Raw genomic sequence first — 27,937 nt, forward strand, 5'->3', positions numbered from 1 at the left:
GAATAATTCTCATTTCAGTCCTGAGTCTGGTTCAATAGCACTTTTGCCATGGCTCAGTGTTTTCAGAGGGCTCTACATTACTGCTGTTCAGCCCTTGATCAAACGTTTGACAAGTGATTAATCAGGCGGGCAGCCTCGGCGGAGCAGCTGAAAGTTAATTTCCACACTTGTGCGTGTGACGATGGATGTGCACAGCCTGTCCCATGCTCAGGGTGACCTCTGGCCTTCACATTTGCTAAGATTACATCCACAGTGACAGCGCCGCGCGAGTCCTCCTCACGCACCACTACCCCGCGCACATCACACAGGCGACGCACAGTCAGACGGTGAAACTGCAGTCGGGACGGCTCAAGGGAGACGGAGCAGACACGAGGGAAGACGACGTCCTCTCGAACAAGCCCGAGGTGCGTGTCTGAGACAAAGAGCTGTCCAACCAGCCTCAGTTTGGAGGGGAAACAGATCCCCACACAGAAGTAGAGCCGCAGATGCACCTCGCCCAGATTCCTCTGCACCAGATCGGTGTTGCAATGAAGCAGATAAATCAGATCAGCCAGGCTTCGCTGAAAACGACAGAACACCCTCAAACCCCCGTCCAGCAGCAGATCCGGCACAAGAGCCTGCCACTTTAGGGACATCTCTAACAGGTCCCAGCGGAGCAGAGGGTGCTCAAATGCACTGCTCTCTGTGGGACAGAGGAGCTGCAGCAGTGCTCCACACAGCTCCCTGGTGAGAGACTGGCTGTAAGTGTAGAGTCCCAGGACACACTCCTCTGTGGGGCCCCGGATGCACAGACTGTGACCTGCAAAGCCGACGTGCAGCTCCTTCAACTGAACCAGAGGCAGCTGATAAAACAGCTCCAGCACTCCAGAGCGTTCAGTGACTGTGTAAACAGCAGCTTCCATCAATATCACCAGAGCAGGCATGGCTTTCGGCTCGCTTCTTTTAGCCGCTTCCAGCCAGAAAAGAGCAACAATCTTTTGTGATGAGAACAGTGAAGGGGAAATGATGGACTGTAGTACAGCTCCCAGGTTTGAGAGAGACGATTGCAACTCCACCAGTGAGTCTGGGAAAGTTATTAATGACTGAAAGAAGATACCAGCTTCTTTACACCACACTGTTGATGTAGCATCTTGTGTTTGGTCATCATCAAGTTTACATCTGGGTTGCATAATCCCTTTTAACTTCACTTTATCAGCTTGGCCATGATCTTGTGGCAAACTACTTCTCAATGCGTTTTTACAGTCACCACTTGTATCCTCCTCACTTTGCTTTTCTGGGGTAGTGAAAACTAGATTAGCACAATTCTTGGTGCATTCCTGGAGTTTTATTGGTTTAATTGCCTGAAGGTGCTGTGTCATCTCTAACTGAATGTACTGAACGATTGGCAGCTCTTTTACCAATGAAAATATTGGAATATCACTGAATAAAGATGCGATGTAGCCATCTTTAACGAGTGAAATGACTTTGCTGTCTTTGACTACAGAAAAAACCTTGCTGTCCCTGATCACAGAGACTACATGACTGGGCCAACCCGCACTAACAGGATACAGCCTCTGCTCTAGTACGTGCTGCAACACAATGGATGAATTCAAAATACTCCGACCTGCGCCCTGTACGATCCAGGACACAGTGTTGGCCAGAGATCCCAAACCTAGTCCAGGGAACGCTTTTGCCCTCAATTCCAGGACCCCTTCTGGCCCTGCAACTCCATCCATCTCTCTGTAGAAAGACAATTCCCGTGTGGTGGCTTCGTTGGTAGGACAGATAAGAGCCTGACTGCTGAGAGGCGTTTTGTCAAATTGCGACCGAGAGCCGAGCGCGTTGGCCTGTTGCGGGACGGGTGCAGACTCTCCTCCTTTTGTGCGCTGCAGGTGGGATGCGCGGGATAATGAGTTCCCACCTGAGTCTAGTCTCCCGTCGTTGCGGTGAGCCGTGACTCCCTGGATCTCGTTAGCGCTCCCTACTGGCCCGGTGCCACATCCATCACCTCGGCCCGGGACACTCGTCTGCTGAAGGCTGGCATCCCCTGACCGCGCGTCTTCAGCCCCACTCCGCGCTCGCCTCCACAGGCCCTCCGACGTGAGCTCTGGCCCTGATTTATGACGCCAGTCCCCCTCCTGCTCGGGGCCGTCCCGGGTGCGTACTCCGCCCTGATGTGCCTCTCCATCCAGTGAATGAGGGACAGCACTTTTCGCAGGTGTGGCCTAGTTAACATTTTGCAAGGGAAAAAAAAAATGAGAAAACTTCTATAAATATATCAGATTTGTTTTTTTATACACATTTACCTGTTGAAATTGGATCCAACCATGCAATTTGTGAACGTGGGTGAATGTCAGGATTAATCAATAATTGTAATTTTCAAACAAATGAAATTAGACTTTTAGAAGGAAAATTAATTCAGTATATATACGCACTTCAAAATTGTTTTGTTGTAAAGTACATCTGCTCTTAACTCACATTAACTTTATTATTCAGAAAGGTTTGGTCACATACTAGAGGAATTAGAGAACGTGAATGGAAGAAAATTATGGATTTCACTATTGTTTTGTCATGATGTCAATAATTGTCATAAATTTGTGATGCTTATCCAAAAATACAAAATTACTTGAACTCATTTTGCCTTCTACTAGAGTCAACATAGTTAAAGGGCCAAGAGTGATTCACTAAATCAAGACACTAAAACTGCAGCCATATTTTCTGAAACGGTAGAATTGTCTCAAAGCAGCGTCTCAGTTGCATAAGTGAAACCCCTGCAGGAGAGTATAACTGGGTTTAAGTATGTGCATAATAAACAGACATAATAAGCCAGGGGAAAGACTATTTCATGCCTCATAAAAGTCTGGATAGGACTTGGCTTGAGGAGAGAAATGTATTGACATTTGACATTTTCTGTAAAGGCATGAGGGACAAGACCTGCTGTTCATGGTGATATCTTGAATAATAACTGACATTTCCTCAGCTACATTTAAAAACAAATACACCATTTGAATAGTACTATTCCAATTATATTTGTGAAGAGTATCAGTACATACGTTGGTGACTACTGAGTTGTTTGTATCCAAAGACGTCACGTTCACCGGTCTGAAAACACATGAAAAATAAAAGTACATTATGTGGAGTCAATCGTCAAGTAGCCACAGTATTACAATAGTGGAATGTAAATTGTAAAGTTTATTCTAATAAACATTTTATGTAGCTGGTTGTTCTTGTGTATTGTTAGGATAAGGAAGTATGAACATCGGTCAAATTAGCGTCTTATGGAGCCAAATCCAACTGCTGCAAAATCAATTAAGTTAAAGCTGAATTTTAGACTTCATAGAATTCAAAGTGATGGTGCGTTCAAGGTAACTGGAAATATTTCCTTTCAGACCTGCTAAACCGTTTTTTCAAGTCGGTAGGTGGGACAAATGCCAATTGCCTTACGTGAAATATTGATTTAAATGGCTTAATGATAGACTTCCTTTTCATAGTGGCATTTCACCACGACGAGCAGCAGATTTTCATGTACTCGTTTTTATTGCTGTAAAAAGGCTACATGATATTTTTAACCCTACATGCATAACCCAGAGTTAAGATATTTTTCAATAATGGCAAGTAAGCCCATCCTGGATTGTTCTGCTTTTACAGGAATATTGCAGCGCTTTGTTTAAGAACAAATCTTAACACTGACTACAAATCGTAGGTTCTTTTAAAATGTTGAACCAATCAAAAGTATAATTCCCTATACTCCGAATTTCCACAGAGATGTAACCAAAGCATACGTTATTCCAAACAGTTTTCAAAAGGCTTAACTGCAGCTCAATTTGAGCAAAACCATTAGATTTGAGAAGCCCAAAAAGTTGGATGAGATTAGCACCACTCAGCTAGCTGTGAAATTAAATAGAATCTGTGTATGTTGATTTGAGGATTTGCATACAATACTGAGCATTCTCGATGAGGGAACAGAACCAGTTGTACGATTTCTGACTGTAAACAGCGGGCTTTGTGCTGCAGCAGGTCGAGACGGGCCGGAGCAGTGAGCCATTCACAGCATCAACAAGAGGGACACCGAGCTGGTCCATGCTGTGGTTAAAGGATTTTTTTAGGATAGAGAGGATGAGAAAAGGATGTTCTACAGCGATTGTGCTTCTCACCTGTTTAAAGGTAACGTGGGATTCTCAGTGTAAAAGACGCCAACATGAAAATGAAGAAACATTTGTTTCTTTGTGAATAAATGTTACTGCAAGAGTAGATTTGTTGTAAGCATCATTTTGGTGACTCAAGCCACCTTTTGTTAACCAAGTCTTGGTTTCAAACTTGATGTTTACAGGTTTTATCTTTCGAATCTGCAGGTTTTTACTAAAAGATACAATAAATCAGATTTCAGCCAATTTGCCAGTTCAATATTTATAGATGCACTATACGATTCTTGGTGGAGGGTCTGTGATCAGCTCGTCTCACGAAAATGTGCTTTGTCTGGAATGTTCCACACAAGTTCTACTCATTTTGCGTTTATTCAATTACCGTGGTGTTTTTATTACAGGGGAAAGAAAAATTAAACTTGTTTTTTGGAAACTTTTCAAAATATCTTTGACAAACCGATGTTGAAAATGTGAATAGTGTCGCTTTAATATTAGAAAAGCCTTTTTTTTACTCCATCTTTCCAAATGCACTTTGGTTTATGGAGTTCTTGCTGTGCAAAGAGTAAATAACAACAAATTCATTATAAAATCCCAAGGAGCGCTGTCTGTGCCCCCTGTAAAGCCTCTGCTTTCGGATAAAGTGGGTTCCTGCCGTTTCCACACAAATCCTTAAATATTCTCAATACACATGCTCTAGTCCTGCTGCCACTGCACCCCCTCCTGGCTGAGATTGCACATCCATTTCATCACAGCAAGAACAAATGTTTAACAAAATAGTTTAGAAGAAATCTAAGCAGAGCAGAATACAAATTAATGTTTGTAAATGCAGTTGCTAATTACGCCCCCTGTACAGGTCATGACATACAATTGTGAGCCGCAAACCAAACAAAATCTAAAACTTGTTTGATTTATGAGGTTCAAAGTCAGATTGAGATTCATAAAAAATACATTACTTAATTGCCCCGAGCACTTTCTAAAACATGCGAGTTTGTTGTGACATTGAGATTTGCTTGAATAATTCATGATTTGTTTTGGCTGTAGCTCTGCCGGTGGATAAGAGCTCAAGCAGTTTCAGTTGCTGCAACACGACTGAGCTGAGGGCCAAGTTTGTGAGGAGCTCCCCAGAGAGAGCAGCTCATAACAGGCTGCTGCGGTCAGTATGGCCAGAGAGGCTCCACGCTGAGGGGACTGTCAGAGCCGAGGCAGTGCGAGGGGCTCTTTGGTAAAAGTGGCTCAAATGCGTCAGTCTGGGATTGAGGGGCAAGAGTTGTACACAGTGGATACAACTCAACACTAAAGCAGAAAGTACGTTAGACTACTCTATAGGGGTTGTCAAACTAAACATATATCCAGATACTTAGGCACTAAAATGTATATCCAGTTCTAGTTTGAAAACTTGATGATGAAACACCAATACCTTTTTCAATACTCAGAGTTATGTTTCAGTTGATTCATGCATGTTTGTGTAATCCAGTATTATTCTGCACACGATGCTAATGTATTCTGAAAATTGCAGTCTTCACCCAACATGTGATTATTCTAAAAAGACTCCAGATCATACAAGTAGGTAAGGAAAAGTGTAGGATAGGAAATCTGCATTTTCACAGAAGCAAAATGTTTTTGTTTGACCCATCCTTCAGTGTCGCTGGGGCAAATCGTAAAGCAGCTCACGGGAATCCTTTTCCAGGTGTTTGTCAATATCGAGAGGATTCCTGTTGGAATGTGAGGTTTATCCTCAGTTATCTTAACAATTCTTCAAGTTATTGACATGACCAATTGTACAAAAAATGTGTACAAAAGAGAAAAGTTTTTCCCTGCTCCAAATGGCAGCTTTCGTAACAGGATAAAGGATGTGCCAGTGTAGTTAGAGATAAGATCTGGCACTGAGCCTATACATTGTACAGATAAATTTACTTTTGTATCCACACTATGCCATGTCGGGGCATCAGGGATAGAGGTCTCAAATCCCCTGAACACAATAAAAACGGCACCGGAGAGAAAATTGTACACCAAACAGATGCTGTAAAACAACATTATCAGATCTAAAAGGCTCAGAGTCTGAAATTGGTCACCACTTGAGGCTGCGGTAAATAACAAGAGCACAGATTGAATTTTGGGACTTGTCCAATGAGAGGAGAAACTGACAAATCGGTCGCAGCTTTTAAAATCTGGGAGAGGAGATAAAATGTCACATTAACATTGAGCTCTGCAGACTTCACGGACTTTTGCAATAGACAGGACTTTAAAAGTGGTCCAACAGATGCTGTCAAATTGAAGACATTTCGGTTTACTCGCAAATGGCAATTATTTCAAGAACTGCTCCCACCCATTGATTCCAGACTTTGAGATGACTGAAATGAAAATAATTGTATTCATCCAAAAAATCCAAAACAAACGGGACACGCACTGGAATCGCTTTAATTTAACTGGATTATTGAGTGTTTTTGTCGCGATGTGCCCTGGCCCCGCCCCCCGGCCGGCGCCGTACCGTGTTTACACACAGGAGGAACTCATGAAACTGCGGAGAACCGTCGTCTTACCCGGAGATCGTCACGTTATCCCGCCGGACATCCTGAGTGTTTTTCAAACTTCCTATAAGTGATCTGTTCTTTTCTTCTGTATCTACCTCTGTATCTACCTGCGTTGCATCAATGAAATTTCCCCATGTGGGACAATAAAGGATTATCTTATCTTATCAATTTATGAAATCCAAAGCAATTTCTGCAGTTAAATTAAAAATGTTTTTGATGGCATCTATTGAACTAAAAAGGTTATAGTTGTAAAGCTTTTGAGCCAGTGATTTAATTTGAATTATTGAAAAAAATATGAGTGAACACAAGTTTCCCACAAATTAAAAAATATAAAATTAAAAAAAAAAAAGGGACATTTTACTGGATGTCAGTTTGCTTTGTATGGTCTCAAAAAAGTACTTTGAAGCGGATTGGGAAAGTAGAGTCGGCTACTTTTTGTTTTAGATGGCCATTTTTAAAAGTCTATAATGATTTGTTCATATTGAAATCCATTTTATTTATTTCAATAAGACAAAATGAAATTCAATTGAAAATCGTGATCAACAAGAGAAACAAAAAAAGATGTTTACTTGTTAGTCACATCGCCGAGCCTAAGCTGAAAGTAGTGCGCCATAAATAGTGTCAGATGGTTGACACCAGACCTTGACCAATACAAACCTTGGGCTACAGGAGCAGAGTGAAATCCAATCCAAGTCTTACCCTGGTTTCTGCAGCATCACCTTGGACAAACTCTCTGCACATTTGGATGTGTCAGTGAGGGACAGACTAAAGGCCGACTGCAGCCCGCTCTGAAACACAACGAGAGGCGGAGGTTAGAAAAGGAGAATTATGCATCACAGAGGAATGTAATGACCTGGAAGTCATGTAATACAATCATTACAGTAGATGAGGAAAGACGCACACAAGCCTTTGCTTCAGTCAACTCCTTTTAAGCTCTCTACAATACTACGTAAATGATCAAATGTGTACAACGTAATGTTTAAGAAAAATTTAACCAAAACTACTGTAATTTTTTTTTAATGGGTCAAGTCTAGTTTGTCTATACTTGTTTTGGTCTTTCTAGTGACCCAAGGCACATTTTAAAACGTTCAGACTGAGGACAATTTGATCGATGATGGAAATAAAAGCATAAAATCAACAGTCAGTGTAATGCTAGTTATTAGAATCATCTTGAGCACATGCAGACATCCACAGTACAATTATCATTTCAATCAGAGATTTTTACGCCACAATCAGTGACGACATTTGTCATGCAACTATATCATTAATCCAGCCTTATATCCATTCTATCAAGATGTATTGTAAAGGTTCAAAGTAAAAGTAATATACCATTTTGAGTCAAAAGAATTGTCCATAAAAGGACAGTCTAAAGGAGCAATGTCTTATTTGTTTGGTTGTCTCTTTGGAGCTGTTCCTGTAATGTTTCACACTATGGCATTAACAAGCAGGTGACACCAGATCTGTGGAGAGTCGAGCTTTCCCAGGTGTAAGAATACATGTTTTCAACATATTTTGAGCAGTCAAAACAGATTGAACTTTAATGCCCTACTGTGCAACATTCCAAAGCAAGAAGACCTCATGGAGATTACTAACTTTCTAATTATTGTGACTATTCTGCACTATAAAAGTCTCATGTTCCTATTGAAATCCAGTGTGAAAATACTAGGCCAAGATAGGTTTTAGCAAATAAACAAAACCGCAGGTATGAAAGGCAGTGCACCTGGAATTCATTTGAGTGGAAACAATATACCATTGAATTTTGCACAAAATGACGGCCCAACCAATTATAAACAGGAAAAAGTCGCACTAAACAGAAAAACTGGCAGAGACCAACGTGCAGGTGTTTGAAACCAGAGCTGGACCTGTGTGGATCAGACAAATGTGCAGCGAAGTGTGAAAGAGTGAGGAGCTGTTGTTCTGGAAACAAAGAGCATGATGTTTGACAATGGACTCATTTAAAAGCGTATTGTTCCGTGCCCTTACCTGCCGCTTACGTATGAGGAGGGCAGCCTCGGTCGGGTGGTTAAAACGAAACGTGGCGTCTTTCCCCAGGTGTAAAATGGATCCTAGAAGTGAATAAAACTTTTTAGCGCAGACGTCCAACATTTCATCTTACCTGTTCTATCCCACAACGATAAAGAATCCATGTAACTTTTCCGGTGGAGGGTCAGATTCACTGCGTATGGCACCATAGGACCAATTATTAAATCATATCAAATACAATCCATTTTTATTTATGTAGGTCATTTCACAGTTTCCCAAGTCTGCACAAGAGACAATAGTGACATTAAAAACAACAGAAAAGGAAAATTATGCTCAAATTAATTTAACTAATTTTAAATAAGTAAAACCAGTCAGATTAAATGAGTAAATCCATGAAAAATAAAAATACATAAAAATGCTAGAACAAAATTATCTCCACAAAGACAAGCAAGTGGCAGAACCTGTACTACAAAAGGTTCCACATAACACCTTTAACCGAATCAAATTTAGTTAATAATTTGTTTGTTAATGAAGTTAATGTCTTTGGTCTGAATCTTGAAATGGCATAAACAGTATAAATTAAAAACTATTACTTTTAACTTAAGCGTGAAAAGGATTTGGCAACATAAGTAGGTGTAGAAGATGGTCCATGTGTCTGGTTGTCATGCCATCAGCACGCAGTAAATTCATCTGGATTATAATTTATTCTTTCTCTTCACAACTACAACTATTAGAGTAAGTATTTAAGCAATATTTTGACGTAACAGTACAACGTATTAAAACTTCGGGGCAAAATAGATGCAATAGCATTAAGCTGTCAGATTTTGTGCTGCCTTTCACCAAGTAAAATACAGTTGGGATTGCACTGTGCCAAACATGACAAATTTCACAAAAGGTTGGAGCGAGTTTTATTCTGCGACTAATATGGCACAAAGGATGAATTTCCAGAGTGAAAGGCAGCGGCCTAGACGGCAAGGATTTAGGGCAAACTTGTGATCATGTCTCATACCACTTCTTCCATCTAGATTTCCTTTTTACACTCCAACTCCCCGGCCTGCGCCTCGCCTCCTCTGTGCACCAAATACTAATCTAGCTACTACTAATGACTTCTGACGAGTGACAAAGGAGCTGAGGGCCGCGCGTGATAGATCCAAGCGGCTGTAGGACTGGAAATTACTATCATTTGTTCAAGAAAATAGCCTCAGATGCAGCAATTTCTGACAGATATTGGATCAATTGAAATGGTAAAAGAAACTGTGCGGCGGTTGTGCACTGCGCTGCAGCCTGGAGCAACTGTGTTTTTATGTGTTGAACATTAACGACACCAGGTGAGGCCAAATGCTATTTTGTTCCATACTTTATCTTTATCAGTGTGTATTAATGACTTTAACCTTATGCTGCTGTCCCGACTCTTGTAATTATTTAATGCCAATATATTTAAGTGTTTTATTATTGCTTTTAGTATTTAATATTGCTCTGGGCTTCCCTGAATAAAAATCAACCTCAAATTGTAATACACCCATTATAATTATAACTACTAAAATAAATATATATATATTTTCAAAATAAAGTTTTATGGTATTTTCTATTTACATGTAATTTAGAAGCAAAGTGGTATAATGAAGAATATGGCAAAAGTAAAGTTAGTAATATTCCATAATTAAAATATTTTACCTTCAACCATATAAAGCTGCACTGTGTAACTTTTCTGGTGGAGGATTCACCACCCACTTTTCTTCACGGATGCGTTTCAGAAATTGAATAGGCATTGAAACATATTTTTTTTTTAACAGGTTTAGATTGCCAAGAAATACTTAATACTCAAAGCATGCCATCTTGTGCTTGTGGTCGCCTCTGCAGGAAACAAATGTTGTAAATTAGTGTTTTTCAACTGACTGACCTGGTAAAATAAAGAATACATACACATAAAAACAGATCATTTCTATTGGTGACTAGACCCTAGACCTTGCATATGTTACAATAAAATCTGCATTGTAAATATATTAATTGTGTCTGTAGTGGTGCGATGCCATTTGAAACAGGCAATATCAAGTTATTGATGACAATGGTCGTTTTAATTAAGTTTCACACAAAACTAGTTGAAGTAGCAATAGATGAAAGTGGTTTTGGATGGCAACAGTTGGACTACAGTCCCAGGGGAGTTTCAGCCCATCTCGCCAATGTCCTTTAAAAGGTTAAAGCTTTGGCCCACTTCAAACCTGTCGCCATATCAACTCCATCTGCCAATTAAAATGAAGGGCCCGAGGCTTTGTCCGAGGCTTGTTCAGACCCTGGTGCCCTTCAAAATGTTTAGTAAGAGAAATGGCATCTGCCCTGTGGAGTGTGCATAGTCCACTCCAGCTGCTGCGAGGAAGCCGGGGAATAAAATGGACTTCATTTGTAGATGTAATGCAGTGATCTCATACCATTTCTTCAAAAGGGAAAAGTGCCATGGCGAACCACCAGCGGCTAAGCGATTGTGAGCTTAGGAAAGGACTCTATTAAAAGGAGTTATAGAGGAGCAGGCATTTCATTTACAGAATAATATTTTTCAATAGCTTAGAAAAAGAGGTTAAGGCGGTGGACAAAGAATGTAAAACAAAAACAGCCCCGATCAGGACACATTCAAGAAATGTCTAGTTTATTAGAAATTGCCGTATTTAAAAAAATAGTCAGTTTCTATTTTGACATGCCTTTTACATCAATTAGTCAACTAAAAAGGGAGCGAGGCGTAATGCATAGAGTTCTCAAAACTGACTATATATTGAACCCAAATTACACACAAAAATCACTGAAAAACGGCATACAAGAAACGCAGTCGGTCCAAAAGCTCCAGTTAACTCACTTTGTGTCTTCTTTCTGTTGTTGTCCACATAAATCTGTTTAACCCCAGTAAAATAATGAGTTGACGAATGAAAAGTTTGATCGACCTAACGCCAATAGCCATACGCATCTCAAAACACCAAATTCACTCACAGTATATGTAAAATGTATCATGTTTTTGTGTCACAGTTCTCACATTTTAGACAAATGGCATGAAAACATGATTCCAATGACGGTTTCCTAGTTTTATCTTCGCAAAGTACTTACCCTGAGTCAGTTGGCAGGGAGCAGTAACAGCCGATCCATTGACCAAACACAAAGCACCATTGTGAGGAGATAAAGTCACAGCGCCATCTTGGTTTAGAAGCTCGCAGTGCTGGCCCAGAATCCCCGGCCCTTGTAGCACTGTATGATAAGCACGAAGCGGTTTTACAGTGACCAGGGGAAATAAAATCTAAACCTGCACAATTTGTTAAAGCTGCCCCAACTTACCAATATCCTGACCACATAATGCTTCACTGCTCCCAATAGTAGTTTGACCCTCCTGTAACAGACGCAGCACTCGGGTCAAAAGGAAACCAAATTTTCCCAGATTTATACGTCAAAGTGCAATATATACTCATCACTTCTGTATTATGGCACAGTTTTGCCCCAAAAGATGTGATGTGTGAGATACAGATAAAGATCAAGTTCATACAGAGTAGAAATGTCACAATGTCAAACTTGTGCGTTTTAATTATTGTGAGAAAAAACACCAGGACTTAATTACGGTATTCCTAACCAAACATACATTTTTCTTTCATTCCGATTTCTAAAGTTTGCAACCAACTTTACAGAATAGAAATGTTCTAAATGACAAAATAAAATTAAAACGGTGAGAAATAAAAGTACATTTGATTTGCTTTTAAAATTGTCACGATCATCATGTTTTAGTTGATCACATATATTGATAAACCTAATAATAATCTTGACATCACTAATAGAGAATGATAATGTGAGCTGATGTTAGTAAAGTAAATGGGAAAAGAGACCGAGCAGTGGGACAATTCATGTCTACCACAGTCTAAATGTTTCATTGTTAATTCTGTTACCGTTACCTTTCTCGTTTTTTTTTTTTTTTTTTTGTTAATTATCTTCACAAAAGAATTCAACATTTCATAAAGATTAAATTGTGATGGCTAAATAACTGGGCCAGAGTATCTTCAAAACCGGTTTGGTTATACAATTGTCATTATTCAGGTCGAAGTAATAAGTCGTGAGAGCAATAATATCTGTTCAGAGTATATTCTAAATGTAAACGGGATTTTATATCTGGCTGTTCATGTCCGTCGTTTACCCTTTAATTCTGAAAGTTTGATTTTACAAAGCTGGCCAGATATCAGAGCATGGTAATCTTTTATTAGGGGGGGAATTAAAGTACATTCAGGATATTCACGATTGATTATGTTGTCAATAATTTTGCACAATCGTAACATTTCTTATTGTACAATACATGTACTAAAATGTAATACTGTGACATCTCTGCTGAATATAAGGAATGAGACACAAATCAGATCGTTGCCTTATTCCGGTGCGTATTACACAGATGGTCATAATATTGTGCTTGCACTGAGCCTTACTTTCAGATAGTAGAGGACGATGCCGGAGCCCAGCACATCTTCATTGATGCCGATCAGATGTGGCAAACAGCAGTCCAAGAAAACACCACTTCTTCTTTTCCTCAGAGCCACGGTCTCCTCCTGCGAAACGAGGAAGTACATTAAGTGACAAATGTATCCCTTGGCTGAAATGGCACACAATATAAAAACTAAAAATGCTGATACACATTTAATAGCAACCAGCAGAAAACTGAATACTTTATGACTTGCTCTTCCTCGCCCGAAGGCCAGAGAGAATAGCAGCAATCCAACCATGTGTCGCCAGGAAAAGGCAGAGTGGCTAACGGCAAACGGGGCCCATAAATCATTCAGATTATGGGGCAAACTGTACATCGAGAGCAGCGACTGAAACAGCCCCCGCCCACACAGGTGCTCCGATATCACACTCCACTGGCTTTATTAATACTATCAACACTATAAGGATATTAGAATGGCTCATAACATTCAGGTTTACATCAAACCTCACACAGGTTTGTTGATTACAATGCGTTTTAAAGGCATTCGCTTCCAAAGGTGAAGCAGAGTTTGACATCTGTTCTAGCGCAGTTATTAGATTGCATTCATTTTCCAACATCTTTATTCAAAAATAAATGGTCCAAATCAGAATGTTTGCTCATTTTCCCAGGTTTGCTGCACAGGCTCATCACTGGAGAGAGAAATATGGGACGGAAGATCAAATATTGTTGCTTTACGTTTAAAAGTCTAACAAATCCCAGTAGTTCGACCTTTTACAGCCATGACTCCTATAACACCGCCACAAAACGTAGACTCCCTGCAAAATTATGAATTAGCTTTGTGACAAATTATAAAGATTATTTTCAGGAGATTAATTTGGTAGGAAAACAAATAGGTATCAACATTTTAAGGGCATCATCGTTTAAGACAATTGCAAACATTTGCCATTTTCCCCAAACCATCTGGGTTGACAGTCACTGCACTGTACAACTAGGGTTAGTGTTGCTACAAAAAAACATTGACAAACTTCTAAAATATCTTCAATAAAACAAAAACAAAAAGTGCACTGCGTAACTTTTCTGGTAATTTTCTTCATGGAGATATATGTAGCTTTTTGTTTCCGCTCTACCATATTATTTTTCCCCTCCTATCAGATGTTTTCATAGACCAAAAAATATGTAATTTCTGTTTGCAATAACATCACAAGCACTAATTATAAACTCAACATATTGCCTGCTAAAGCGTCAAGATACATTGCAAACAGATCAAAATGGCAATTTCAATAGCATTGTCACAACGGCCAACGCTGAAACGGTTTCTTTTGAATGGTCGCAAATCGCAAGGACTGCATTTATTTAGTTACCAACAATCCTGTGGTTAAGACCTCTACATGTTCTGAAATGCATGGGATTCTTCTATTAGTTCATGTTTCAGTCTATTAATGTGAACTTTGAATGGCAATAGATATTCTTCAAAAATAATTCAGCTAATATTGTGAACAGATTTAACTAAGCGTACAGACTTGTTTAAATGACCACCAACGAACGCCAAACAGCGTTCATCTTTCGCAAAAGCCGTGCCCCGCGACCCAAGCGTAACCTAAATTTGAGTGGCCCTATCCATAGTGCTTTTCTGCTAAGCTGGTGGCCTAATGCCTTGGATTATCATAAGCACCTCCCAAAGAGACAGAAAATCTCACATTTGGTATTCAGACACTGCTCTGCGTAAACTAGGAAGCCGTTTTTGACCCTCCTCCCTGTTCCTTTGGTATAGATTTAAGGATACGAGCACGGCCCGAGCCTCTCACTCATTGGCAACTGTGAAATGGTAGAAATCCTTATTTTCTAATGAGAAAGGAGAGCAATCGACCCCAGCGCTGAACTTAATTAAAAGGGATCCTTCACAGACTTCATTAGGACCAGGCCGGCACTTGGCAGATTAATGCACTATGTCACTTTCCTTAGACATCAGGAACAGATGAGATCCTGCCATTTCTGCACAATCCAAAGACAAACTTGTCCCCAACACCAACCGCTCAGTGTCTGAACATTTTAGTACAAAAAGTCAGCTTTTAAATTTGAAGCACGCTGCAATTAACTGTGCCCTCAACGAGCATCTGGAATTTTGCAGCATTTAAACGTCCATTAAAAGCAATCATCTGCAGAAACTTAAGTGGAATTTTGTGAGCAGAATAACAATTTGGACACCTGACTTTATGGATTTGTATGTTCAACTTAATTGGGATCAAAAACATGTCTTAGATGGGGTAAAACCTGGAAAATGGCAAGTTAGTTTAGTAACATGATTCACAAATACAGAAGATTCACAAGGCTAGTGTAATATAAAATATTTATATTATTACATTTACTCATTTAAAAAGGTGCACTGTATACTTTTCTCTTAAGGTAAGAATGTATATTCAGACAAAAACAATTACATCTCCATGGAGACACTTTTGTGGCGTATCGTCCAACAGAAAATTTACATTGTGCACCTTTAAGCTGGACGTTAGTGATTTGAAAAGAAAATCCAATTGTGATCTCATCCTTTTGTTCCGTTTTGTGATTCAGTATTTCTCTAATGCCATTTGTTTCGCTAAGGCTCTGAGTGATTGACATCTGGATTTAACACAGTGTAGTGTGAAGTCTTAGAAGACCAGATGACTTAAATCGGCCTTTAAAGGCAATAGAAAAAGACGATATTTGATTCAATTTAATTGGCGTATGTTCTACATTTTTACTGGTGTCTTGTTGATTATGTGGTGGAACATGGTTAATTTTGCCTGTGGCTAATTTGTAGTAACCCAAATGTCTGACTCCTTGTCCTGAGTGTGTTACCGGTGTGCTTGGAGATTGGCCTCATGGTACTTGCCTCTCGTCCTCATGTTTCCATGAGGTGGGGCTCGGCTCCCAGGTTAGTTGCCTGGCCCATCTCAACATGGTTCAGCCAACTTTGCGGTTTGAGTCTAGACTCACTAGCCCTGGCTTCTTCCACCTCCCAGTCATCCATCATTATGCAAGCATTGTTTAATTACAACACGTGTATGTATTTTAAGGGGGAGGGTAGTGATGGGCCGAACGAGTCGAAGTGCCAACACATGTGTTGAGCTCTGAAAGTGACGCCTCTGTCACTATGTGACACTTTAAGATCTGGTGTCGCTCGTGTCAGAAGCGCCGCCGAAGCTTTAGCTCGAGGCTCAAGTGTGTCGCTTTGTCTGTTTTGTGGTTCATTGGTGATACACATTTGCAGATTCCTCTTTGAGGCATAATTGAGTTTTTTTGTCGTTTTTCCTGGCCGAGAAGAGGGTCTAAGGACAGGGGACTCTGGAACATCGTCCCTCGTCCCCACGGACATTGTTTAATCCGTTTTGGGGCGTTACAAAAATAAATTGAATTCTCACTAAGTTCTCCGTTATTTGTTGCTCCTAAGAACACATTCTGATTCAGTGTTCATTTTTTTTTTTTTTAAATGAACAAGCGCAGTATTGCGTTTGCCTGACCAGCCAGTCCCTCCTACATTCTGTTCAAATGCAGAAGGGTCTGGAATCCAACCCATCCATCCATCCATCCATCCATCCATCCATCTTCTGCCGCTTTATCCGGGGCCGGGTCGCGGGGGCAGCAGTCTGAGCAGGGACTCCCAGACTTCCTTCTCCCCAGACACTTCCTCTAACTCCTCCGGGGGGATCCCGAGGCGTTCCCAGGCCAGCCGAGAGACAGTCTCTCCAGCGTGTCCTGGGTCTTCCCCGGGGCCTCTTCCCGGTGGGACATGCCTGAAACACCTCCCGAGGGAGGCGCCCAGGAGGCATCCGAAACAGATGCCCGAGCCACCTCAGCTGGCTCCTCTCGACGTGGAGGAGCAGCGGCTCTACTCCGAGCTCCCCCCGTGTGGCCGAGCTCCTCACCTTATCTCTAAGGGAGCGCCCAGCCACACGGCGGAGGAAACTCATTTCGACCGCTTGTATCCGCGATCTTGTTCTTTCGGTCTCTACCCAAAGCTCATGACCATAGGTGAGGGTAGGAACGTAGACCGACCGGTAAATAGAGAGCTTTGCCTTTCGGCTCAGCTCCCTCTTTACCACAACGGTCCGATGCAGCGACTGCATCACTGCAGCCGCTGCACCGATCCGCCTGTCGATCTCACGCTCCATCCTTCCCTCACTCGTGAACAAGACCCCGAGATACTTGAACTCCTCCACTTGGGGCAAGGACACCCCACCCACCTGGAGAGGGCAAGCCACCTTTTTCCGGTCGAGAACCATGGCCTCGGATTTGGAGGTGCTGATTCTCATCCCAGCCGCTTCACACTCGGCTGCAAACCGTCCCAGTGCATGTTGCAGGTCCGGGTTTGATGGAGCCATCAGGACAACATCGTCTGCAAACAGCAGAGATGAGATCCTGTGGTCCCCAAACCGGACACCCTCCGACCCCTGACTGCGCCTAGAAATTCTGTCCATAAAAATTATGAACAGAACCGGTGACAAAGGGCAGCCCTGGCGGAGTCCAACATGCACTGGGAACAGGTCTGACTTACTGCCGGCAATGCGAACACAGCTCCTGCTCCGGTCATACAGGGACCGGACAGCCCTGAGCAAAGGGCCCCCCCCGGACCCCGTACTCCCGGAGCACCCCCCAAAGGACACCCCGAGGGACACGGTCGAAAGCCTTCTCCAGATCCACAAAACACATATGGACTCCCATGAACCCTCGAGCACCCGATGGAGGGTATAGAGCTGGTCCAGTGTTCCACGACCGGGACGAAAACCACTCTGCTCCTCCTGAATCCGAGGTTCGACTATCGGTCGGATTCTCCTCTCCAGTACCTTGGAATAGACCTTACCCGGGAGGCTGAGGAGTGTGATCCCTCTGTAGTTGGAACACACCCTCCGGTTCCCCTTCTTGAACAGAGGGACCACCACCCCGGTCTGCCAGTCCAGAGGCACGGTCCCCGACCGCCACGCGATGTTGCAGAGACGTGTCAACCAAGACAGTCCTACAACATCCAACCCAGTCGCTCCAATTTCCAAAGGGAGTGATTGACAGGCAGATTAACCAATCAGACAAACGCATTGTTTGTGCCTAAACAAACATGGTGGCTTACAAGGAAAGAATAAAAATAACAGACTGAGAAACATTGCCCACTTCTGCAGAGTCATCAAGCGCCGCACTAAACTCTTGTAAAGTTTAGTAAACTTTATTTTGTCACACATTTTGTTCTGAATGTTCCAAAAATATTTGAGATGTCTTCCGCATTTGAGAGACACTTTGACACAAATTAGCGGGTGTGTTGAGACTTTAGTTAGTTTGTTCATTTGCGTTCATTAAGTGGTCACTTTGATTATAGGCCTTGTTTTGGTAGGCCCGTGTGACTCTTGCACTTAACTCGTTTTGTTTTCCTAGTCATGCATGCGTTTGTTAATTTACCTTTGCATTCCTGTTTATTAAACATTTCAACTTTATTTTTATCATTCTCAATCTTGGTTTTGTTACTTCAATCATGATTTACTTTTTTGTTTGCCATATCATCCACCCCTAACTTTAAGGTAAACTATATGCACATGCAACTTCTCAAACAGTACTTGGCTGGTCAAATGAACAAACCTGCTTCAAACTCACAATTCTCTCTCTTGTAGGTTTGCAAGTTTAGCAAACAAGTAATTAAAAGAGACTTCTTCTGTTCAGATAATGTTACAACTAAAACAAGTTAGCTTTGTTCTAATAAAAGGAGCTTTACTTTGCTGTAAATATCAAAGACATGAGAATAAGTTAAAGTTGTGCAGTGCCTTGGTGCCAATCCATGATACATAACTTCTAACAGTGAAGTAAATTACTTTCAAAAGAGCAAAGCTTAGAGCCTTTAAGAGCTTTTGTCTTTTTGCTGATAGTAGCATTTTAGGACAATACAAGAATTAAGCATCAAAGCGGCACAGGTTTATTCATTTTATATTAAGAAAGCCACTCTCCTGGAGAGGATTTCTATGGGCTTTTTCTGTGGTGGTGGATACAATATTTTATTTTGCCCTCCTACCTTTTTGTTCTCAATCGGCCAGTGCTGCCTGGTTAGGGGGTGCACTGGAATCTATCTCATATTAATTACTTTCTCTCCCCCACATGCCCCGTAACCAATCTGGAAAGCTGACAATGAATAACTTAGCATCCAAAATCTGCTCGGAATACAGAAATCACAATTTCACTTATTCCAGTTGGTCAACTCATCCTTATGGCCACTACACACACAAAAACAAATCAAGCCCACAGCCATCGCTTTACAAATGCTGAAATGCGTTACTTGAATGTTAATTTACTATGTCTTAGCTTATGCATGCCACAATGCTTTTCATTATCATTAGACGATGTTTACGAGTTGAGCATTGAAAGTGGAATAACTCTTAGGTTTTGCTCAGATAATTCATTTCTAAATTATGAGCAGACTAATACCCGAAAATACTAGGGTTTCACTGATCTTAATGAACGTAATGAGTGCATTATTTTTTCATGAATTTCACCCTTATATAACAAGGAACAATAAAGATTGAGAGAAATTAAGGGAGGGTATGTAGCCTGTGCTCTTATTGGCTAAAACTGTTACAATCACACCTGAACCTGCGTTGCCTTAACCTCCAGAAAGGACAAAGTGTTTGTCCTCAGTTTATAGACCGGCCATGGCTCATGTTCAGCTCAGAACATTCAGAAGTCTAGTCTCACTGAGCTGCAGAGGCCAAACTAGAACCGAGTCATGACTGGAGAAGGTGCTGGGCTTTAAGTAGAAACTATTCAGATCAGAAAATACTTTTTAGGTCGACCTCGCTTTCATGAGGTGCAAGATAAATCATAACCAACTTTCTGAGCAGAAGTTGTACATGAACCACACACGTTGTCAAACAGTATGCTTGAGTCAAAGAAATGGGAATTCTGCAATCGGCATGAACATCCCGAGTTGTGACTTCAGGGAAGCTCGTTTGTTGGAAGTCAAGAGAATTCACAACTAGTGAGTTAGATTGAACTTCTGAAATAGTTTTGGCTCAAAACATTGACTCAAACAGATACAGTGCGTGTTCTCAGCATTTGACCAAAAGCACATGAACGCACTCAGGTCACCTTCAGAGAATTCTGTCATCCAAACTGCATTCACATGTAAGCAGCAATCCAAACTTCTGTCAAAACTAACAACTTGATTTGAACATGCTAACCTGGTATGGAAGGAATAGCAAAACACTGAACTTGGTTTCTATGCGGGTAAAAACCACTGCTAAACAAAGCTTTCATATTCTGCATTAAACAGAACTACTAAAGCGGACTGGAAAATGAGCCTAGAACACAACCAAGACTGACCAGAATACTTGAGGTGCAGGATGTAACTTTATACATTTAATGCCATATCCTTCTCAAAACTTTTACACAAATACCACATACCTAAATCTGGTTGATAACAGGACTATTCTAGGTCCAAGTTAGAGCTAAACCAGGTTTAAAAGGAAGAATACACCATTACCACAGTAGTTTTAACCAAGAAATTCCTCAAGGACTAAAATGTGAATAGAAATGTGAATAGAAATGTGCTCTAAATGAAGTAAACACTGGAACTGTCGGTGCGCCACAGTTTCAGAAACGGAGCAATGACATCTCCATGGAGACAAGCAGAAGGCAGACCCTCCAGAAACGTTACACAGTGCACCTTTAGGAACAAAAAATGTCAAACCAAACCCTGGTGCAGATATCACCGACGACAGAGTTTGAGAACCACAGACCTATCACTTTGGAAAAATAGTGAAGATAAATGTCAAATGCATAACGTGATCCATCAAACCCGGTGTGTGCGGGCGCCTGCTGGACATCGCAGTGGTCTAGTGTCTGGTTGTCACATCGGATCTGCCTAATAACAGGTGTATCCACTCGGATGCACAGCGCCCCAAGTGAGAAATGCTTCCCATCTGAAAGGGACTGACAGGAATGACACTGGACTCAAAATAAAGCCATCACCTCTTGCCAACAAATTTACAACACCGCAATTTCAATTAGTGTGCCGGACAGTGAGAAATGAAAGTGCCATGTGTCAATAATCACAACCTTCTAATTAGGAGCTCTGACATCTGCTAATGAGTCCAATACGCTGTGGAGGAATAAAAGCTGTCAAAGCCCCGATGTCGTTTACAACTTACAAAATGGAATGTTAATTAATCCACGTGCATAACCAAAGCCAACATCCACGATAGGTATGTTATCACAGCATTAAGCATGCCTGGTGAAAATTAAATGATCCAATCAATAAAAAGTCAGTCATAATTACATCTACATGCAAAATTAGCAGGTAAATTGTGGGTAGATGTATTGAGATGGGATTCACTGCAAAAAAGACACTACCTAATAATTTTCTGGTCTGGCAGAGTTTACAATTCCGTGCATAACGCTTGAGATTTGGCAGGAAAAGACGACTCTCGGAACAGATGACATTTGCTGTTATTTGGGAGGTTGGGCACTAATTCAACAGTGGGAATGCATTCAGTGTACTCCGAGTTGGCAGGTGTATGATTTATTTTGGCCAATTGAGGTTTTACACGGCCGCTGCTAGTGTCTAACCCGGCATTAGGAAAAACATCGGTTTAAAAAAAGGAGCCATGTCTGTTCAGTTTACTGCTAGACCAAACAGTCGCACATTTCAACCCCATTTACGACAACTAAATTTTTTATTTTATTTTAACATCACTAAAATAAAACTACTGTGTAAATTCAATTTAAATGCTAGGGTGACTTGCACCAAGTGTAGAAAAGACTAGTTTGAAAGGCCTGCAGTGACACTGTGTGGTAAAGTCTATTTACTACAACATGAATGATTTGCCTCAGAAAAAAGGTTGAAACTGATATGCTTTCAATAGCAAAGGTGAACTGTATATATTGTGTTATGTTTACATTCAGAATACACCTTTAAGTTGTAGATTTACTGAGAAATGAGAATGGGAACAACAAGATTTCCCGCAGAAAAAAGCTTACAGCATATTCTTAATAGAAAAGATCAAATAATTAAGAGAGTTTCCTGGCATTGATTGGTGTGAAATCTATTCAGACTTTATGTGGTTAAAGATCAAGACAGTAATTTATGTAGTTACCAAATAACTAGAGTACCGGTAACTTGAGTCATCAGAAAAACAGAATCCGTTTGAATTTTGTAATGTTTGTTAGAGACGGACTCCAAATAAATGCATGGTGCCAAAACAAGAACTACTAAAACATCCATTTAAAAAAAAAAAAAAAGCAGCAAATTACCTTCAAAATATTGTGTGATTCAGTCCACTTGCTGGTCCACTCTTTAGTCAGAGCTGCAACCTTCGCCAAATAAGAAAGATGTTCATTGAACAAGAAGAAATCATACAGTTCCCTCAGTTTCTCCACAAGGCAACAGATGACTCACCTTTGCCTCATTTTCATGCAGCTTTTCTTCAACTTCAACACAGGAAGACGTCTCTCCTTTGGGAACCTGCAAGATAAATACATTTGAATACATATTGTAGAATTCTTGTTTTTGGTGTTGCTTTAGTTTAGCATAAATCACAATGTGCTGCACCTGTTTGGCTTCAAGTAGCTTTCTGAGTCTTTCTATCTCCGCCTGAAGCCCTCTGATCACCTTTACGCTGTTATCTTCGTTCACTTTGGGGGAGTTGACGATGTTTTTAGCTCGGCTGGCATAGTGCAATGTGCTCAAGGTCTCCGTGTAGTTCACGTCAGCAGGAGAAATGGCTAGAGAGGTTAAAGAGACGTCGAGTAGACAGGTCAAGAGTATGGAAATGGGATGATTAAGTGATTAACTTTGTCCTTTCCCATTAAAAACAACTGTGAGAAGAGATAAGATTAAGGTGTCTTTATAATACACTGCGAGCAATGCGTGGGTCAGCAGTTTTTAATGCATACTTGCGATCATAGTCGTCTTGGAGTTCCCGCCCAGGCTGTCTTTGAGAAGCCATGTTAGCACGGAGTCTCTGTAGGGAATGAAGATTTGCTTCTTCCTCTTCGTTGTCACTATGTTTTGAAACAGCACTTTGAAAACATGCAAAATGTAATTAGCTTTTAGGGCCTTGACGTGAAAAGAGATTAGTACAAAAAGAGTAAAGGGCAACATAATAAGAATGAGACCCCTCTGCATTCTCTTCTACACTACATTTTATATGAAGTAGCTTATATTTGGTATCTATATTAGGTCAATGTAATAAATGTACATGTCCTTAGAACCTTGATTTTAAACCAGTGTGCAGAGATACATTAGTGCGCCTTGAAAAGCAGGTCGAGTTAGCAGATTCACGCATGGATTGAAACATTTATCATTTTGGAGGGTCCTGAGCAAACTCCTGTGCCAAAAAAATGAATGAAAAACAATCAAAATTTAAAAAGGACCAGATAGTGGCACGGACATCACCACCCGATTTTAATTAGTCTGATTTGGTCATGTTTTAGTTGGTAGTGTAATACAGAACAAAAAAAAAAAAGTGTGCCGTGACTCAGGAAAGGTCAAAAAACACAGTTATAGAACTGTCAATCAAATCTCCATTTGGCTTTGACCTTAAAATATCTCAAAGATGTCCTCCTCTATTGGATTCTTACAACGGTCCATAAACCACACCACATTGCTGGCTCCACCACTGACTTCTCTTATTCAAACAGAATGTGCACAAACTTCACGAGACCAATTCCTGGCTCTGAAAATCTGATGAATGTCCACCCCAGCTCTCCATTTCACACTACCAAGTCTAAGAAAGCCCACTGGTCAAATGAAAAGTGTAGAAGTTTAAAAATGTGCAAACTAGGAAAACTCTCCTGTAACACATACAATATTTTGAATTATTAAGATCTTTTTTGACAAGAATGCAACAGCCAGTCTTGCAAAGTGTTGCGTTTAGTAAATCCATAATTGATGTGGCCCCAGAAAATCCTTTGTTTACCGAGGGTTGAGATCACACAGCCCAGAGTGACGAGGGATTTGTTGATGTTGGCGCCTTCCTTTAAGCGAGCTCCTGTGGTGCGAGTGGCATCAGCTCGCTCGCTTCCTGCCAGATCAACCAGGTGAATCTTACTCACTGTCTCACAGGGCAGAGAGTCTTCAAACCAGGCCTGCAGCAGGAACACACGTTAGACAACCGTTAGTTCAAAAGAACACGCTAAAACAACAAGAATGTGCGCGCATTTTTGCATGATTTGTGACAAGTGTTGGGTTTGAAAAGGTGGGAAATTGCTCAAAAATGTATTGCACTTGTTTTGGAGATATGCCACATTAGAACAAAAGTGTAAATGTAAATAGTGTTCATTATTTATATTACATTAGACAAGAACAATCTGGCCAAATCCCTTTTTGTTGTTGTGATGATTGAACTTTAACTAAGGTGTTGCTATTGTATCATCTGCAAAAGATTAAAAAAAAATATCAGCTAAAAGGTGAATTTAAAACATTAGTGAATTGTATAGTTATTATTTGGAGATCTGGAAGGTAACTTTTTGTTTCCAGATCCCCAACCGAGGCACAAACCCAGGTCCAAAGCCAGAGATTAAAAACAATTGTAAGAACTACTTATTTTTGGTTCCAAATATGTAGAGGGGAACGGTGTATATAAGGACATGTGTGAGGTGGTTGGTGCCGGTTCTTGTGCATCATCATTATTCATTGACATTGTACTTACCCGAGTAAATCTAATGGTGAAAATGGCGTGAGAGCGGCTGCTGGTGTCATTCATATCAGTGCAGGCCTTCGTTCGGTTCGAATCTCCCAATAATATCAGCTCTTCTACATCACTGTAACTTTGCACCAAATGTCTGGTCAAATCTTGAAAAAAGAAAAAGCATTTAAATTTAAGTATTTGAAGAAAAGTGAAGTAAATTGTTGTGAAAAAGGACATGAAATGATGCTGGAGGAAGATGCAGAGATGGGAGAATTTAACAGATAATGATCAATTATAACAAGGGACGGGACAAGATCTTGTGCCACAAAATCTCATAAAATTGCCACAAGACTGAGATGTTTTGGCTCGAGTCAAGTGCTGGGGAGTTAAAGCTCAAGGCACCGTTCCAAAAAGCCGTGCTTCAATTGTAGCAAAAATTTAAAATAAAATCAAAATTGTACAAAATGTGTTAATTGCACCGTTGTTCATCTATAAATCTCATCATGTTCTTGTGGCCCCAATCTCAAATTGTGAGCGTTGTATCTCCCCTGATAACGGCAACAAAAATCCATTTAAAGTTTGGTCTTACTTTGCACGTAGGGTCCTTCCTTTGGGTGCTCTCTGACTTTCAAACGGCCCTTATCTGCGGGTGCTGAACTCGTTTGGAGGAGATCGTGCACATGTTCGTTGTATATCTCCAAAAAGCTTGAGCAGAGAAAGAAAATGCTAATGAGATTCCTCCTATTTTGAGGAAAGATACTAAAAAGCCACACATTAATGAACCGTTTTACTATTCATGTGGATGACACTGCACCAAACCCGGGGGGGTTTGAAAAGAGACGAGCACCGCTTTTTGGAGCTAAATCATTGTGGCTGTATTGTTCCGCTCGCCTTGGCAATGAATAAAACAAACATATGCAAAGCAGCTTTTGGCAGACTATGTCGATCAATACCATGGTGAGAGCGAGAAAAGACAAAAACAGTAGGAGTCGCAAACAATGTGAGGCAGGGAGCAATTAAGGCTTATGAGAGCATGACAGTAATGGGAACGGCACCAACTGTATCCAGCTGCCAGAGATTCTTTGGAACAATTAAGAACTAAACAAAAAGGGTAAAACTCAGAGGCATCGCTCCTAACTGTAACACACACAGATGATGCAATTGTACGGCCGGTCAAGCACGCCCTTATATTCGAACAAAGATGGTTCATTTTACATAGGAACGACAAAAATATGAACTTTTAAAGACTCAGCAGTAATTTATTTAACCAATTTAACTAAAACCCCTCATGGACTCATTTATTGAAATACTATTATGCTTAATGTTTTGATTGTATAAGTTTATACTTTTAAGTAGCAGAACAAAATAACATGGAAAAGTTATTCTTTTTTCAAGAGCTAAAACGTACTGAAATCGATATTGGCCTGGTATCGTGACCACAGCGGCTAAACAAATACCTCGTGCTTACAAGGAGATAGGCACTTGAGAATGTGTTGCAGTTTCTCATTTCTATGCTATGTTTATTTTGAACGCCCATGGACACACAAATAAATGCTTCAACACAATAAACATCAATAGGTGTATAGTGCCTTTAACTCAAGCCCATCTTACCTGACCTCCGCATGAAAAGACACTGCACTCTTGCTTTTCTCTGCCATCTGCTGAAACAGGCCTTCACAAATCCGCGGGATCAAACCTTTATCTCCCTGAAGACACATCATTTAACCCATTATAAAACGCTTTCAGGGCACAGAGCATTCTTTTCAATAAATACTCCCATTTGCTGTTATTATGCACATTTCAGTCGAATTCGAGGACATGTGACCGTTGCCTAATGGAGGGCTGCTGAACATGAACGCAGCTCATCAGATATGGAGTCAGCCAAGCATAAAAGCAATTCCACTTTCCAGCGTGCCCCCCCGTTTTAATTACAAACTAACAGATAGTAAGTACCAGGACTCTTTTATAATTACTGGGGATGTCGACAACAGCTCTGCCGTTAACCATGTGCAAATCTCCGGGCAGAAAACAAGAATCCTTATTGGTCGGGTGAAATTTCTCCTGTTGAACGAGGGGAAGAGAAAAGCTGCTGGATGCTGCCCTCATCACTTTTGCTTTAGAAAATGCAGCATGGACAGAAGATTGTGAAGGGGGATCTGATGAGCAGTACAGCTTAAAACATTCAAGTCAGAGGGCAGCACATTATGGTTTCAAACTCTAGCCTACAGGTAACATTACTTTTACAGACATTCTGAAGTTATACTGTTTGATTTATGCTTTAAAATTGGGAATTAACTATTTTAGTATACACAGATAAATTATCTTATGGTAGAGTGCATAATAAGTTTAGTATGTAGTATTTTATGAAATTATGGGTGGAGAATATTTCCATGAACTAAATTTAAGAGTGGATTTATTTCCGTGTACCACACAAGATTAAAATCAAATTTAAAAGAGGTTATTTAATACCTTGTGGCCCATCATGGTGTAAGACTTTCCGGACCCGGTTTGTCCATAGGCAAATATGCAAGTGTTGAAGCCCTCAAATGCTGCTTTGATGACGCCTGTCCCCAAATCCTTATAAATCTATAATCACAGCAGCAAATATACAGCATCATCTGATCATCTTTACATGTATTGACAAATGTTGTCCTCTTTTAACCCACCTTTTCTTGTGAGGCAAACGATGGACTGTTTGGGTCAGTGGAGTCATAGGAAAGGCCAAAAGAGAATGTCTTGGGTTCTTCTCCTCGATTGGAGAGGACAATGGGCTTCAGAAGACATATGTATTTTTATGATGTAATCTAACGTCAATACAAATGTAGTTTCATCCTTTACCTTATAAATGGTAATAGTGTCTGCTTTTACTTCCACAACGTTTGAAGACACTTTCTTTTCTCTGTTAAAACAAAACAGTGAATTTGTATGTTTTATTGCTTTGTTTTGTTACTCATACCTTTCATCCAGAGGGCGGACTCGCACTGCCACACGCACAGAAGCCATCATGTGTTAGAGATGACGCAACAAGGAACAACTTCGTGTGTCTTTTCTGGACTTTCTTGATTTAAAATGTTCTTCTGTCTTCCGAAGGAGAGTCATCTAATCATCACACCTGTGAAGTCTGCTTCACGGTACGTGAACGCATCATCAAAAACAAATACAAAACTTTAAAAAAGTGAAGATTCATATATTAAACTTTTATTTTGACATATAAACAATCATACTGTC

At 40.6% G+C, this 27,937-nt stretch overlaps 1 protein-coding gene across 1 annotated transcript; it reads right to left on the minus strand.

Annotated features, from left to right (window-relative positions):
- kif16bb (kinesin family member 16Bb) lies at positions 1–27,780 on the minus strand. The gene is made up of 19 exons (XM_072437193.1): positions 27,666–27,780; positions 27,548–27,608; positions 27,376–27,480; positions 27,179–27,295; positions 26,321–26,415; positions 25,299–25,414; positions 24,731–24,873; positions 23,999–24,167; positions 22,974–23,099; positions 22,630–22,802; positions 22,477–22,542; positions 22,332–22,391; positions 13,078–13,197; positions 11,951–12,002; positions 11,726–11,863; positions 8,636–8,718; positions 7,352–7,440; positions 3,033–3,081; positions 1–2,204 (listed from the first exon to the last, which is right to left on the minus strand). The coding sequence occupies exons 1-19, from the start codon at positions 27,713–27,715 to the stop codon at positions 99–101; spliced, it is 3,918 nt and encodes a 1,305-aa protein (XP_072293294.1). The 5' UTR covers positions 27,716–27,780; the 3' UTR covers positions 1–98.
- Positions 27,781–27,937: the final 157 nt, after the last annotated feature.

The sequence above is a fragment of the Eucyclogobius newberryi genome, unplaced genomic scaffold (assembly GCF_026437365.1).
Source record: "Eucyclogobius newberryi isolate DKJ021-1_F unplaced genomic scaffold, fEucNew1.0.hap1 SCAF_8, whole genome shotgun sequence".
NCBI classification, from domain to species: domain Eukaryota; kingdom Metazoa; phylum Chordata; class Actinopteri; order Gobiiformes; family Gobiidae; genus Eucyclogobius; species Eucyclogobius newberryi.